General features: G+C 34.0%; 1 protein-coding gene across 1 annotated transcript; it reads right to left on the bottom strand.

Annotated features, from left to right (window-relative positions):
- Positions 1-3,667: 3,667 nt before the first annotated feature.
- LOC113751592 (annexin D5) lies at positions 3,668-9,237 on the bottom strand. The gene is made up of 6 exons (XM_027295645.1): positions 9,019-9,237; positions 6,144-6,289; positions 5,694-5,909; positions 4,779-4,994; positions 4,611-4,700; positions 3,668-4,180 (listed from the first exon to the last, which is right to left on the bottom strand). Exons 1-6 carry the CDS (start codon positions 9,092-9,094, stop codon positions 3,977-3,979), a joined length of 948 nt encoding a protein of 315 aa, XP_027151446.1. The 5' UTR covers positions 9,095-9,237; the 3' UTR covers positions 3,668-3,976.
- Between the last annotated feature and the right edge of the window lie 8,073 nt (positions 9,238-17,310).

The following is a 17,310-nucleotide window of genomic DNA, read 5'->3' as shown; positions in this document are numbered from 1 at the left end:
CCAGTCCCCGGCAACGGCGCCAAAAATTGACAGGTGCCGAACCTGTGCAATAATAATTATCTACTCAAGAAAAATACAGATTTTGTATATAGCGGTGAGTAGGGTCGAATCCACAGGGATTGGGGATAATTCGTTTCTTCTAGAGTTCAAAGTATAGGGGGTTTTAGGATTAAATGCTAACTAAACAATTTACTGCAGAAAATAATTAATTAAAAGAAATAACTAAGAGAAATTCTAACCAAGGGTACACTTCAAAAATGGGTCATGCACTGATCATTGATGCAAAAATAATTCCAACATTTATTAATAGATCAGTTATAGTTGTCATGCACGCGATAAACAACCAACCTTTCCTTAATTTCTCGATAGTTAAGGTACGACCGTTAACTATTTCTCTAACTCAAAAACAATCCTAAGTACGACCGTAGGATTTAATTTCTAGATTGCATTATCAATTAGAAAGGCCTAATCCTAGCTAACAAACACGCTACGAGGGTTTATTTAAACTAGATCACATGGTCCCTTGACGTAAACCCAATTACGCCAGTTGCTACTAACACAGAGATAACGAACAATTACGGATTCAATTACCCCTATCTAGCAAAATAGCCTCTATGAATAATTAATTATTGCGCACTAATCAATCATCCACATGAGCTATAACGGTTAAAAGCAGGAAACATATGAATACCAATAAATGGAGGAAGCAATTAAAATCAGCCACGGATTTAAGGGGGGGCTGGTGGGGGCTTAAGCCCCCCCCCAAGCCGCCGGAAAACCCCCTATATATAGCCGTAGACCGCAAGAAAGGAAAGAAGGAAACGAATTGCAGGATGGCTGTCAGGTATGTAGTGCTGATTTTGACCTTATGTTTGATGACTGGTTTCGCTTCTGTTAACGCATATGGCACTATGAAGATTTTGTGTTACGAGAATCAACAATGTATCTGCAGCTCCAAGGAATGTGTGAAACTTTGTAACTGAGAGCACGATCGAGAGTGAGGTCGCTTTACTGAACCACTTGGTACAATTCTCTAGTGGTTATTGGCAACGCTCTTATATGTAGCATGCTCTACAACTTTCGATTACCTTTTCTTTTCTTTTCTTTTTTTTAAAATTTCGTCTAATTCAGTGTGTTTGGATATGAAATTATTTGAAAAAAATTATTTGGAGAAGCTCTATTACAATTTTCATGATGCGATGCATATAACATAAAAATATGCTTAAAAATTGCATTTATGATATAAATTGAATAATATTTGATTTTTTTTTTTTGGTAACGGGGGAGGAGTGAGAATATAAAAAGGGAAGGAGGTAGCAGGATTGGCAGCGGGGCAGGTTTCAAGTAGGGTAGTTGGTAGTCCTCCCGCCTGCCCCTGCTACTCTAGCAGGTACGTCTGTCCAACCCTACTACTATTTTTACTCTTCAGCCCCCCCAAAAATAAATTTCTGGCTCCGTCCCTGATTAAAATAAATTAGATCTCACAGTCATTGTTGAACTAAATCTTCAGTTGTCCCCTTGACTAGTATTAGGAGGTTAGTCCTCCATTAATGGAGAACAACCTTGCGAAAAAACTATCTGAATCTTACCAAATTGTTCCTGGCCAAATCGGCCAAGGAAAAAAAGTAAAAGATGAAAATCAAAATCAAAGCAATTGTCCTCCCCAAAGTCGGCTAAAAAGGAAAAGTACAAAGACCTAAGTGTCAGCCGAATTGTTCCTCACGAATTTGTTGCTGCCTTCAACTCTTAATCACGCGGGATCCGGCTTCCCTTTTCCTATTTTCTCGGTCGGCTAAAGGAGCAAAATCAAGACCAATTACAATGCTATTTGGTTTCTAGTCCAAATTAGCCAAAGTCCAAATACAAAGGTCCACCACCGTGGCTTTCTCTCGATGGTCCCCACATAGCAAAGCCAAACAGAAATTCATGCCAAGCCAAGTGACCTACTAGGAGTCTAATACTTCCCTCTTTTTCCTTTTGGTAGCCACGAAATTGAAGGAATTGATTTTCCTAATTTTTAACTTTTTGAAACCAAATAAACTTCCTCCTAATCTTCCGTCAATAATCCACGTAGACTTCATTTTGAATTAGAAAACTCTTGAAAAATCACATCTTTTATCTCTTTTTGCTCCACCTTCCTGCAATTAGTACCAAATACCAAATATAAGTAGAATCAATCAATTAAAATAACATTTGGCTAAAATCTAGGAAAAAATAATTATAAATTTAGCAACAAATTATGACCTATCACAACTCCAGTTAATATGTGTCCTAGTAAAATACCTTCCTCCTCTTCTAGATTACAACATCTTTTTTGGTATAAACTTCTATAAGAAACATACTTTAAAGTAGAATTAAAAAAAAAAAAAAAAGAAAAACAGTCCCAGGTAAAGCCTACATGAAACTGTAACTAGAAGTAATAACAAACTATACAGGATAATGACATTTTCAGAGGTAGTGCTTTCAAGAAATTGAAAGACATGGAATATACTTCTCTAATGAACAAAAAAAAAACTATTTCAGTACTCACTAGTTAGCTAGTTTATCCTGGTTCTGGTTGTTTTTAAGCATTTCATAAATTAACTAATCTCAGCTTTGTAATTTTTAATCGAATGTCAAAAATAAGTCATAGCATTAATTTTAAATCAATGAATAGATAGGCAGATTGATAGAGGTCCCATGGAATTACCATACTACGGCTGCCTACTTATATATAGATGTAATATGGGCATTTGTAGCTCTATTTCTAGCATATTTAAGAAAGAAAGTCTTGTATTTTTTTTTCTACAAAGTTTGGCAGGTTGACAAATATGGTCTCCCATGTATCACCAAAAGGTCATTGCGTCCCTTAAGTGTTTGATTATTGAGGCAATAGAAGAAAATTTTCCAATTGAAAAATGAGGGAAAAAAAACCAACCATGTTAATCTTGGATATAAATGTTAAGAGCGAGCCCATTTGGATTGGAGTTTTTAAGAAGTTTTATAGAAGTATATTGTGATAACTGATAATGTGATGTATGTGAAATAAAAAAAGTAATTAAGAAACGTGTCAAAGAAATCTTTAAAAAATTTCTTTCTTAAAAGCTTGCAATTATAGCGGATTTGCAGTTTTGATCTCTAGTGTTTGGGGTGCAGAGCAGTATAGTCCATAGATTTAACAATCGAATCAAACCTTCAAGTTAAGTTATATTCATTCATTGGATCATTCTCTTTCTCTTACCTCTTTACTAGCTACCCTTAAAATGAACATTGATCGCTCAACTCATATTGATTTAAATCAAATTTAAAATATTAATTTGAGGTATCATTAATCCACTATTTTCATATAGTTAACGTATATTTTCTAGCAATATATTGCATTGGAAAATTATTGTGCTTGACCAGCGACCTCATTGTCCTTAGGTTTATGTCTTTCTTTCAATTAGTTGGAACTAATTTGACAAAAAGGGAGCTTATTACAGAAAAAGTTATTAGGGTAAAGAAAAATGAAAGAGAATATATATATATAATCTAGGTGAGATTCAATGAAAATTTTCTTCATCACACAATGGAGGTCTTTGTTTTTGGTTACAGATGGTAAAAGCTTTGAAAATTAGGTTTCCTGATGGATTTTGACATATCCCACCAGGCATATCACTGATGCAAAGACTCAAAACAAACATACAGATACAACCCAAAAACAGAAGAACAAGGGCCTTGAAACAACACAAATTGTGCACAAAAACCAGTTGACAATGTCAGATGAACAGTAAATGCAATCTAAAGAAAACTACTAAAAATCCTTAACAGCAGATGCCATTCTGGACCTAAGGAGGGTGAATGATACAGGGAGGGAAGACAGGAGAGATTAACAATCAGCAATTCCTACAGAGTTTAATATTCTACCACAGCAACTCATATCTACACAATCCACACCATACTCCATATTCTGGAATTGACTGTGTAGCTGATACTGCACCAATATATGCCTTCTCTATCAGTGATTTGGTCCCAGAAGTGAAAGCAGGAAAGTCCTATAATGACCTGAGGTCTCGGAATGAACAGCATCATTCAGACTTTTCCCATGTTTCCTTCGGTATTCTGCTTTGATGTACTGCATGTCAATTTCAGTCCTTGTCACTATCACGCGAATAAGTGTTGTATCATTAGTTCCTAAGCCCTTCATTGCTTTGCGCAGCACCTGGAGAGTATTAAATTTAAAGAGTGAAAGAGTGGTAACTTCTACAGTACAACTATGAACATGTTCAGCTGGAGAAAATGGAAACCACGGAATCCCTATAGGCTTGTGAAATACTAGAAAACATCAAATGCTGTACTTGAATACCATATCATGGCAACATAAATTTTTTGCATAAAGAAAGTAAATATTTGATATTGAAGGAAATTTCAAGCAGATTACAAGAATGTAGGACCCTGCATAAGATAAATCTTGTAACAGAAGACAACAAAGAATCAGAAGAATTTCACATAGATGGCACAGAAAGATAATCTCGGGAGATCAAAAACAGAAAAGGAAAATGGACTCATAAGAGAGCACAACACAACTTAATTGATTCACAGATTTACATGTAAAGTCCAGTGTTTCTGGTTTAAGGATAGTGAGATAATACCTTTGCAAAATACTTAGCTGGGTTTTGTGCACATTGTAAGATAGTCACGAGGCCAAACTCAAAGAGCCCAGATGTTTCGCTTTTCACTGCCTGCAAAACGTCTCATACTTAAGACACTAAGGTTATAGGGAAGCTGAACTGAGAGAAGACAAGAATGGGAAAATTTACCTTTTTAAGTGAGTTTCCATACATGCTATGGTAAGCAGAATCAACAGCAGCCAAATGAGCCCTGCTTCTTTCACTGAAAATGCGAATGAAAGTCTTCTCATCAGTTCCCAACTTCTTCTCCCCAGCTTTATAGAGAGCTTTAGCATCATGTTCAACCATTGCTCTGTCTATTTCTGGGCCTTCATAGCGTGGTGTACTTGCATATGCAAGTAGAAGCTACACGAAGCCAGTAAATCAAGAAAGTGTCTCAGAATTTGATTAAAACAACCTCTTCTGTAGCATTTTATGTTAAAATATATGGCTTAGAAAATTAGAGTATAATTGAAGAATGATGGTTAATTAAAGAGTTCTTTGACTTGCTGCTAATGAAACATTATAGAACTAACAAAGAAGTTTGCTTTGGCAGAATTTCAATTCAAATTTACCAAGTTGCATAGAGAAATCGACCTCATGGCCTCTTCACTGATTCAATGCTAGAAAGCTATACATATCAAGAAGGTCAATAGATTCTTTCGGACTATATATTAACAGATCGATGAATTACTTCTTTAGGTAGACTACTAACTAGCAATAGAAGCCACGTAGTACTAGGACACCAAAATCAATAGCAGAAGAGTATAAGACACCAATGCCACAAGAAAGTACAAAATGTATGCTGACAAATTTTACATCAGAGAAGGTAATATAAGGCTTTTACGTAAAGAAAAATGAAAAAATTATAGTGAAAAGCAACAGGTTCAGTCCACAGGTTCCCATGTACAGGCATTAAAAAACCAATGATTCTAATACCTCCAGATTCACATTGATGTATTCCAATGAAAAGCAATTGAAGCTTTAAATAGAACTACAAGAAAATTGCCACAACCATAGTTTTTTCATCTCCAGCTCTGAGAGAGAGAGAGAGAGAGAGAGAACCTTTTTGTGCTCTCCAGTTGCTTGAAATTCGATATCATGTTCCAGATAACTACCAAATAGTGAGTGATAAACTTGTTTGAAGTGCTGAATCTGGGTTGAAGTACGGGAGCATATTACTTCAGTGGCAGCTTTCAGATCCAATTCACTGTGCAGAGCCTGTCTTACTACGGTAGCATCCCTTCCTGCAGGGTCATGCAGCCACAGTAGGACTGCCCGCTGAAGCAAGTACCCAAAATACATTGTCAGTAATTTAAAGAATGCAAATTCAAAAAACAAATATTTCCCACATTGATCTTGCTTTCTTTCTGCAGGATGCTGAGCTTTTATTCAAGTCATTTTTTTGTTACTTTGACAGTTATTTAAAGTATAAAAATGTAATATTGGTACATACAATCAACTAGAAAAGTTTCCAGAACATAAAGAAAATGCAAAGATACTATATTTTACTACCTTGACATCACCACTAAGCTCTGAAGACACCCGTTTGCTAAGCGCTTCATGATACATGCTTCTATACTCATTTTGAATTAGAGAACGTTGTGTTGCATCTCGATGGGCAAGAATATTGACAACTGCAGCAGTATCACATCCAAATCCTGGACAAACAAAAAAAGCCCTCGTGATTGATTGCAAATTTGACATAGACCAGAATATGCAGTGCTCTATCATCTTGGACATGGTATAAGAAGTTTTGTATGTTCAAAGACATCAACCAGAACAAGAGTAGTGGATCAAATCTTATTGATCAAAAGCAATAACTGAATTCAAACATTTGCACTCTTACAAAAAGTATCTCCTTGATCCTCAAGAAGACTTGACTTCTTTTACCTTAGTCTGAATGATATTACAATTTGCAATAACAGAATTGTAATATCTAATACTTCATATATCCTACCTCACATTTCTTATTTTCCCTTTCAACAGTGCTTAATACACACTCCATGAGCATGTTTTGTTAAGACCCCCCCCCCCCCCCTAATTAGTGATCTAGGGTTGGGAGAGTAGTCAGCTTAGTGACACATAACTACTACTTTTAAACACAACAAATGACATTACCCCAAGTCCACCTTTAGGCATTATATGTAGTAAGCAGCAATCAAATGTTTTACATTACTCAAATGGGAATTTGCAAATAAAATAGTATCAGTTCCTTTTCTCAACCAACTTCTTTTTCCCCAAAAAGCGTTAGTTACCTTAACTGGTTCCTACTTTCCCTTCAAGATTTAGGTATCACGCAAAGTAATCCAACATTTTTCACACTTTCTCTTTAATCTAGTAGTTTAATTTCAACTCTTCTTTTACATCTCTCCTAAATCCTATTAGTACTTGAAACAGAGGAAAACAATCTAATGCACAGGAAGCATCCAGCAAGAGCTAAAAACACCCTATCAGAAAGAAATGAATGTAAAATCTTTCACAAATGCTTCTAGTTGGAAATTGAAGAATACAACTACTGAATAAGTAGAAGTTTTATCAACATCTCATGCTGCATGTCAGTATAACATTGTTCAAATGCATAATGTTAGAAAAGGTAACTTTGAACCCAAACAAGGAAAGCAATGTCAAAATAGTTTGACGCAACGAACAGATCTTAGTCTGACAATACTAAGTTGTGCCAGCTCAAGCTTATAAACTATAGAGTAAAAAAGACAGAGTAAGAAGCTAAGCCTATGAGATTTTTGTTAATCATACGTTTCCCTTTCAAATCAAGCAGGAGAAAGCTGTCCTACAGATTGTACAAAGCCATTTAACTAGATATGAATACATAAAAGAATCAGCAGAACATAGTGTTTTCTGAACCATCAGTAAATTTCAGGTTTGTCCAATCTTAGGAAGATACATTGCCCCTCTCTTCTTACTCTCCTTTCAAAAGCATGCTATCAAAATGTCAAAAGTTCAGTTTAACACCACCCAAGAACAGCTAATCTGTCATTCCAACTAGAAAAGAATTTGTTCTAGAAGTTTCTCAACTATGAATGCCCAACACAGAGTATAAACTCAAGTTATTAATCAGATTATAACTTGTAACCAAACACTTCATATTTCTTGTTTGAATTTTCTGTGCTATCAACAATTTCAAATCTCCCACTGGATTGACAAATTTGAATTTCTTATTGTTTAATTCTATTTACAACCATGAAAGCTATCAACCTTTTTTTGTATAGACGAAGTCTAACATGAAGATATTGAGCATGCCACTACAACGCAAACATTGCACATCAAGAACTTGCAGATCTCATCCCGAGTCAAAAGATTATCTAACATGAACATGTTCGCTACAGCACATATGTCCAGCTCAAAAAATCTCCTGTCTTTGGACAGCATGCCACTACAATGCAAACATTGCACGTCAAGAACTTGCAGATCTCATCCCGAGTCAAAAGAATATCTAACATGAACACGTTCGCTACAGCACATATGTGCAGCTCAAAAAATCTCCTGTCTTTGGACCCCTATTTTCAAATACAGCGGAAGGCCACAAATTTGCAATGTGGACTATCTCGAGTCAGGCATATACCAGAATGATGATAATCTGCATCCTTTGAAAGTCCCAGATAGTTTGTACATCCACTTTTAACAAGTCTGCTTGTAGCAAATTTGTGAAACTACCCAAATATCCTATAGCTCTGATTACTTTCTTACCATCAACTGTGGAAAACTTGCATGGTTAAAATGCATTAAAAAAATTTCTCCAGTTTCCTTAAACCAGAGAACATCTGCAGAACAAGCATGCAAGATCATGGAAATCCCATAAACCTTAATTCTTTACAGGGAAAAAAAATGACTCTCCTTAATTTCTTTATCCTTCTTTTTCTTTCTATTTCCCCCTGTTCATGAACCAAAAGTTCAACCCCGCTTTTCATTTCTCTTGAACTCATACAATTAGTTTCTCTACCTGGGTGAGAACTCCATCCTTAATTCTACCAAGATACTCTTAGCCTCTAAATAAGGTACTACCTAAGGCAAAGCCTTCTAAGCATACAACCTGTCAGGAAAAAGCAAAAGAAAAATCAAGCAAATTCAAATGACGAAAAGGCCAAAATGAAAAAAAAAAATGAAAGTTCTAATTCAAGGTAAAAGTAACAAGAACTCAACATTTTCCACATCAGGAACGCCAAAAAAAAAAAAAAAGAAGACTCGGCGTTCTATCTTTCTGTGACCCAGCAAAATGGAAAAATCGACCATGCAAAAATTCAAACTTTCCAGCAATTTACAACTCAAAATCAAGAACCCACAAAGAAAAAGCCCCAGAAACAAAGAAAATAACAGAATCACAAGAAAAGTACAAAAAAAAAGGGTTGGTGATTATCTGTTCTTGTTTTACCCTTGAAAGCTTTGTGTAGATGTATGGCATCATCACGGGGTGTAGTTAACGTTGGAGGAACAGTCAATGTTGACATCTTCGAAAATCACTCCGTACAATTCTTGGTCTTTCTGCTTTCTTTCCAGCTAGGAATTTCTTGTGTCCTGAATCAATGATGGTTGATGGAGGACGAAGAGTTGTAGGAGCGGGTTGGTGGATTGATCACCAATTCACCATGACGTGTGTCTCTAGTGGAGAACACCTGGGACAGTGGGACCTTATTTGTGGGTTGTTGGACACTGGCAAGTAATGTTAAAACCAATTCTAACATGACATCTTCGTGTGTTCTTATGCGAATGTTGATCAACTCCCAAATTTGTTTATTACATCCAAATTTGACCTTTTATGCTTAATCATATGAAATGATAGCTATCAGATAAATACATTCAAACAATGGTATTTGACTAATGGCATGGAAGGTAAGGATATTGTAGAATTTCTCGAACAGATTAAGAGCTACATTTCATCTCATTTACCGTATAAGTGGCACTGTTTGGATGGGAGTGTTTTTCAAAAATTAATTTTTTAAATATAATAAAAAAATTTTAAAAGTGCTCTAAAAGGTAATTTAAAAATTAGTTTAAAATTTTAAAAAATATTTCAAAATATATTTTAGAAACTTTTCTACTCTTAAATATTTTAAAATATTTTCTGAAAACATCCCAAAATATAAACGATGATAACTATGTGTTTTTCATGTGATTAAAGAAATCAAGAAAAGTGCCATTAACGAATATAGACAATGCCGAAAATTTTCCCTTTGATTTCATTAAATTGTCTTCTTTGTTTTTTTGTCTTGTTTTCCTTTTGATTTGGGCTGACTTTGCACACTTTTAACTAGGGGGTTAGAGTAATTTTCACATTTAACAAATCTTGAGCAATGAGTTTTAGTATTTCCCATTTCTATTTTATTTATAAAATAGATCGTAGACAATTTCAAATACGCATATTTTATGCATTTTGATCTGAGTTTGCTATTGAAAAATAATCGTGTTTATTAGTTTCCATGATAAATGAATATTTTTAAGGTAACAACATGATACTATTTGATTACAATAAAATTGAGGCCCTAAAACGAAAAGCAATTAATGGCATGTGGCGGTAGGTAATCATCATGGATTATATCGATGGAAATCATGGGTTATATCCAAGGAAACTGGAATATGATTTTGCAAAATATTTCCTTTAGAAGATACTTTTGAGTAAAATGCATATTTATTAATTGCAATGACAACTATAAAAAAAAAAAAAAAAGGTTAAATTGGATTAGGTGATAACGTGAAAGATATTATAAATACGAGGGCTCTTATCACTTGACCTCGTAACATGTAAGAGATTGTATTGAATTTCCTTTTCCTTAATAATGGAGGAATTGCTTGATTGTCGATGATGTCTATGTCGTGTGTTTGTGAAAGCGTAAAGTAAGCAAAGTATATACAACTGCAAGCCACCTACGAGTTCTTGGCCAAACGATGACGACGTGTTGGCGCGCTTTCGATTGTCTTGACTCTTGTCAAGAACAAAGTCAACGTGACGATGAAATCGTATCATGTAGGAGCTTGCAGTTGAAGTTCCATTTGAGTTCAATTTGATGAGCCGGTTATATGACAACATTGATGAAATTCAGGGGGCTTTTTTTTTTTGGGATAAAAAGCGATATTATTAACTAAATTGTTGAAAATCATTCAATACGAATTATTTAAACAAAGTCGGGTGGGGAATTCCATGAGAATTCTACAAGGTGTGAAGATTTAACATTAAAAGTTAATTCACGTGTCATTCTAAAAAGTCATTTTACATCAATAATATTTCCTTCTAGCATGGATGGTCACCTTAAATGGATACATACCTCAACTCTTGATTTGGGGTTTCACAATTTGTATTTCGTACATATTCACGCAAGTTGGCATCTGGTGTAAATCAATAGGATTTCAGTGTAAATCAGGTTCGATTTGATAAAAATCAGATACAGTTCAGTGTATTTTAATTTGTTATTATTTGGCATAAATCAGATATAATTTGATATATATTGATATTATCACTTAGTGTATATTAAGAGCAATTTAATGTAAATTGAGAGTAAATTATTAACTCAATGAAACTTGTGAGGCCCCATTTCCCCGCAGTTTAATGGAGAACTCCGTACAATTCTTGGTCTTCTGCTTTCTTTCCAGCTAGGAATTTCTTGTGTCCTGAATCAATGATGGTTGATGGAGGATGAAGAGTAGTAGGAGCCGGTTGGTGGAGTGATCATTAATTCACCATGACGTGTGTCTGTAGTGGAGAACTCCTGGGACAGTGGGACCTTAATTTTGGGTAGTTGGATCCTGGCAAGAAATGTTAAAACCAATTCTAACACGTGACTTTTTCGTGTGTTCTTATGGGAATGTTGATCAACTCCCAAATTTTTGTTTTTTACATCCAATTTTGACCTTTTATGCTTAATCATATGAAATGATAGGCTATCAGATAAATACATCCAAAAAAATGGTGGTAGTATTTGACTAATGGCGTGGAAGGTGAGGATATTGTAGAATTTCTCGAACAGATTATGAGTTACATTTCATCTCATTTACCGTATAAGAGAAAAATCGGATGATTGTAATTACAATTATAAAAGATGATAGTTATGTCTTTTCATGTGATTAAAGAAAATCAAGAAAAGGGCCATTAAGGAATATAGAAAATGCCGAAAATTTTCCCTTTGATGTCATTAAATTGTCTCTTTTTTTTTGTCTTGTTTTCCTTGTGATTTGGGCTGACTTTGCATACTTTTAAGTTTTAACTAGGGGGTTAGAGTAATTTTCACATTTAACAAATCTTGAGCAACGAATTTTAGTACTTCCCATTTCCATTTTATTTATAAAATAGATCGTAGGCAATTTCAAATACGGATATTTTATGTATTTTGATCTGAGTTTGCTATTGAAAAATAATCGTGTTTATTAGTTTCCATGATAAATGAATATTTTTAAGGTAACAACATGATACTATTTGATTACAATAAAATTGAGGCCCTAAAACGAAAAGAAATTAATGACATGTGGCAGTAATTCTCATGGATTATATCGACGGAAATCAGGGGTTATATCGATGGAAACGGGAATACGATTTTGCAAAATATTGCTTTTAGAAAATAATTTTCAATAAAATGCATATTTATTAATTGTTAACGACCACTATAGAAAAGGGGGAAGGTTGAATTGGATTAGGTGATAACATGAAAGAGATGGTAAGTATGAGGGTTATTATTATTAGTATTTTTTCGACACAAAAGGTATCCAGACTTTCGACTCGACTACTCCCCTCCGATTCAGAGGAGAGACCCAATTTCCTGAAACACATTAACCCCGGGAGTCGAACAATAGTCGCCCAATCCCCCGATAGGATCATTATCACTTGATCCCATAACGTGTAAGAGATTGTATTGAATTTCCTTTTCCTTAATAATGGAGGAATTGCTTGATTGTCGATAATGTCTACGTCGTGTGTCCGTGAAAGCGTAAAGTAAGCAAAGTTTATACAACTGCAAGCCACCTATGCGTTCTTGACCAAACAATGACGGCGTGTCGGCGCGGTTTCCATTGTCTTGACTCTTGTCAAGAACAAAGTCAATGTGACGATGAAATCTTATCCGTGTAGGAGCTTGCAATTGGAGTTCCAATTGATTTCAATTTGATGAACCGGTTTTTTTTTAAAAAAGAAAAAAAAGAAGAAGAAGAACCGGTTACATGATATCATTGATGAATTTCAGGGGCTTTTTTTTTTGGGATAAAAGGAAATATTATTAATTAAATTGTTGGAAATTGTTCATTACGAATTACTTAAACAAAGTCGGGAGGAGAATTTCATAGGAATTCTGCGAGGTGTGAAGTTTTAACATGAAAAGATAATTCATGTACCATTCTAAAAAGTCATTTTACATCAATAATATTTCCTTCTAACATGAATTGTCGCCTTAAATGGATACATACCTGAACTCTTGATCTCGGGTCTCACAATTTATGTTTCGTACATATTCGTACAAGTTGACATCTAGTGTAAATCAATAGGATTTCGATGTAAATCAGTTCCGATTTGATATAAATCAGATACAATTTAATGTATTTTAATTTGTTATTATTTGATATAAATCAGGTACAATTTGATCTAAATTGATTATTATCACTTAATGTATATTAAGAGTAATTTGGTGTAAATTAAGAATAAATTATTAACTTACCCCAATTTGTGCGAAATGAAACTTGTGAGGCCCATTTCCCTGCAATTTAGTGGCTTATCAGTGGGCAGCGTAATATGGCAAAGCCATTCGGTGATCTGAGTCTTCATTTCTAATTTCCCACGCCTTTCTCACGCGGTTCACCAACTTAATAGACTCTCTGCGCATTGGGACAGGTTTCAATTTTCAACCTTAATATTCTTATTTCTAATCCTCATTCCAAACTTTCTACATTAAACTTTGTATTTTGGATAGGCTTGCAACATAAAGCTACCTATTATTGTGACTTGGCACTTCAAAATTACCAATTTGTTCTAATCATCTTGATCTCTCACACTATGCCCTAAAACAAATGATACGTGTCGCACATCATGCAACTCTTTAGCTAATATGCAAAATGGTTGCCTATATGCTTTTGATATCCATTAAAGAGAATTTCTTTGTGTTTTATGAATTAATAGACAAATAAAAACAATTCCCCAACCCTTAATAAGATTTTTGTAAGGACTTAGAAAAACAGTCTTTAAATCTATTGACCTAGATCAGTGTGTGCCTCATGCTTGAATCCCAACCAAGAGTATAGAATTTTCCCACTTGTGTTCTCAACATCAAATATCAATAGTATACTTGAATATGTAATTACTTAAATTCAAGTTTTCTTGTCTCAAATTTTGATCAGTTAGCACCCATAGAATGAAAACCTTTATAACATGTCAGTCATTTTATGTAAAAATAGTATTTAAAAATGTATTTAGGATATGCGCTATAATATTCTTCCAAATTTACCCTTTTGCAAGTTGATTTTTGAATTTTAGAAGATTAAATTAAAAACAAATAGGATTACAATATTTTCTTAGAAGTTGAGCGGTATGAGTGCAATAACCACTGAATTGTATAATTTTTGTTGATTCATATGATTGTTATAAGGTGTATGCCAAAGTTTTAGAAAGAGAGAGAGATTTTTATCTGAATACCGTTTGTTAACCAATTTTCCAAAAGTTTTGTTTTTGATAATTAAACACCATTATAGGTACATTTGATATGCATTTTTTTCATGATTTCAACTGCACCCTAACCTTTTCCTTCACCAAATGAATGATTTTGGCCTAATTTTTCCCGATTAAACTACATAACAAGAGAAAATCAGAGTTAACAAAAAAAAAGGATAGATTTTCTATGTTTAGATTGTTTGAGTACATCAATGCCCATCTTTGGTTGCATATGCACAAAAATAATGCCCAAAATGTTCTCAATTTTACAGCATTTTTGTTATTTTCTTTTTACATAATCTAACTTAAATGTTTTTGCCTTTTTCTTGACTTTTCTTGCATAAGAAATATAAAAAGGGCGGAAAAAGAATCAATTTATTTTTATTTTTGTCTTCTAAATTTCAAAAATCAACTTGCAAAAGGGCAAAGTTGGAAAAATGTTATAGTCTCTCTCCTAAATATATTTTTTAATACTATTTTTACATAAAGGGTTTGACATGTTACAAAGATTGTCATTTTAAAGATACTAAGTGTGATTTCAGAAACTTGGGAGTGCTGGATGTGATTAGGGGAAACCTCAAGGGAGATTTCTAAATTATCCCATGAAATTAAGCAGATGGTATGTCTTGCAAATTACATGAATCTTCAGTGAATATGCAAATGGTATTTTGGTGTGCATGAGCTGCCTTTATGCATTTGATGCCCATTTAAAGGAAATTTCTTTGTGATTTATCAATGGATATAAAATTATATAGCAATTCACAATTTTTCGAGCCCCTAGGAGAAATGATAACTTATAACGGCAGTTTTAAAAACCGATTGCCCTACATCAATGTGTAGCTCGTGTTTGAATCCCAATCAAGAGAACAATTTTGCCACTTGTGCTCTCAACATAAGAAATTGCTAGCATACTTAGGTATTTAACAACTTAAATTCAAAGTTGCTTGTCTCAAATTCATTAGATTTTTGGTAAATTATTCCTTTCCCCTTTTTGGTACAACTCCAATCTTAACAAATTAGAAGAAACTTTCATGATCTCACCTATTTGATCTAAAAGTGTCACAATCACCATGCAATATGGTGAATGTTAAACAATCACCATATGGATGCAAACTATTATTAAGATTTAAAACAAAAAGCACTTTACTTGTTAGAAATGTGTCATGATTTGTGAGCCGTAGAATAATTGAAAGTTTAACAAAAAAGAAAAGAAAAGAACATGTCGGTCTATGTAACAAAATACAACAAAACCGAAATCAAGAGGCCCAAAATCAAAAGCGAAAAAAAAAAAACAAAAAGTGGCTGTTTGGTGGAAGTCTCCCTATAAGATCAGAGATCCGGAGCCCTCCCATATGACTCCAATGCAAACTCAACCTTTGGTATTTTCAGGTGCTTAACTAGTCCGTGCTGGACTAGAGATTTGGAAGTGAGGAGAGAGCGGCCCAAGACCTGACAATGGCTTGAGCCTAATTTCAACACACCAGTCAGCCACTTTAATGCCCCACTCGGTAACAAGCCCACGTTACTGGGCTCAGCTGTCTCTTATGCTTTTTGGGACATAATAAACAATTTAGCGGCTAAACAGCTGGACGATGTGGGAATTGGGATACGTTTTTCACTTTAGCAAATACTATAATATTCTTTCGACTCTCGTGCAACACGCATGAGGTCGCGTTCTGAGTTCCTGCGCCTTCTTGCAGCATGGATGGATAGACGATTGATTTTTCAAGTTGGTCATGACTTTTGGATCTAGTCAAAGGAAAAAAAGGGGAAAAAAAAAGAAAAATAGTGGTAATCCTTTTAATGGATTGAAAAGTAAAATGGATTTGTATATAATTAAAGAAAGTGATAGAATTGGGATTCGGGACAACATTCGAAATTAAGATTGTCCCTTTTTAAGCTTTTGCATGTCCCGTTCAAAGATTTTTTTTTGCCTTTTGGAATGAATTGTTTGTATTTATACATGTTGAAGTGGCCTTCCTTACAAATACGTAGAAAATGCTGTAATTTTATCTGACTTTTTTTAAAATCTTTTTTTTCCGCAACGCAAAGAAAGAGGGATTTGTATAAACCATTTGCAGCCATTACAAAATTCCTGAAAAAAAAGGTGTCTTTTTCTTGAATATATTTGAATAAAAATTTTGAAATGGCCAAATGGAATCTCTCAAAGTCAAAAACTATAGATCCAGTCGGCCAAATCAGCCTTCTTGCTGAACTTCTTTTTCCATGAAAACGTTATAAAAATGTGTACCAGGTAAAGAAAAGGTTGTAGCACTTTTTTCAAAAGGTTGTGGATAGAGGATATAAAAGTCACTTAAAAGTTTTATTCAAACCCGACCATGATTATTCAGATACGCGTAACTTTATATATATATATATATATATATAAGAAGACTATAATTTGGTGCTGAATTGGAATTTTTTCAATCAATTAAAGATTTAGTTTGTGTTGTATTAATTGTTAGTTCGACAAATGAACGAACACAATCTCTCAGACCTATGATATGATATATATGAGATAAAAAAAAATAGATTGAATGATAGATATACAAATTGAAAACCATGTATATGATGCAACAAAACAAAATTTTGCAAAAAAATGACAATTCAAACAGTTCTTTCTTTCATATTATTTTTTTCTCCAATTGATTGCAATGGGATTGTTTGAAAATTTTCTCTGATTGGCTATAGCGGGGTTGTTTCTTCTCAACGACTTCATTTCCTCTCGATCTTTTTGTTCGGTTTGTGATTAAGAAGAGAGTAATGGTGGCTAAAAATTTCTTAGTTTTTTAAGGAAAAGGAAAAAATGAATTAAAATATGATTCTTGCTGTTTTTGTTGATCCAATTAACGAGCATGCTGTGGTCAAGTGATGAATTTCATTCAAATTGTTTGACATTCCATCAATTGTCCTCAATTAGTCAAATTTATGGAACTATGAGGATGAAATGTGTTTGTATGAAACTTTAGGGATGAATTTGGTTGAAATTATAAAATTATGAGGATGAAATGTGTTTTGATTGAAACTTTGGAGATGAAATTATCC

Source organism: Coffea eugenioides, chromosome 11 (assembly GCF_003713205.1).
Source record: "Coffea eugenioides isolate CCC68of chromosome 11, Ceug_1.0, whole genome shotgun sequence".
NCBI lineage: Eukaryota > Viridiplantae > Streptophyta > Magnoliopsida > Gentianales > Rubiaceae > Coffea > Coffea eugenioides.
This window is presented reverse-complemented; position numbering and strand designations above follow the sequence as displayed.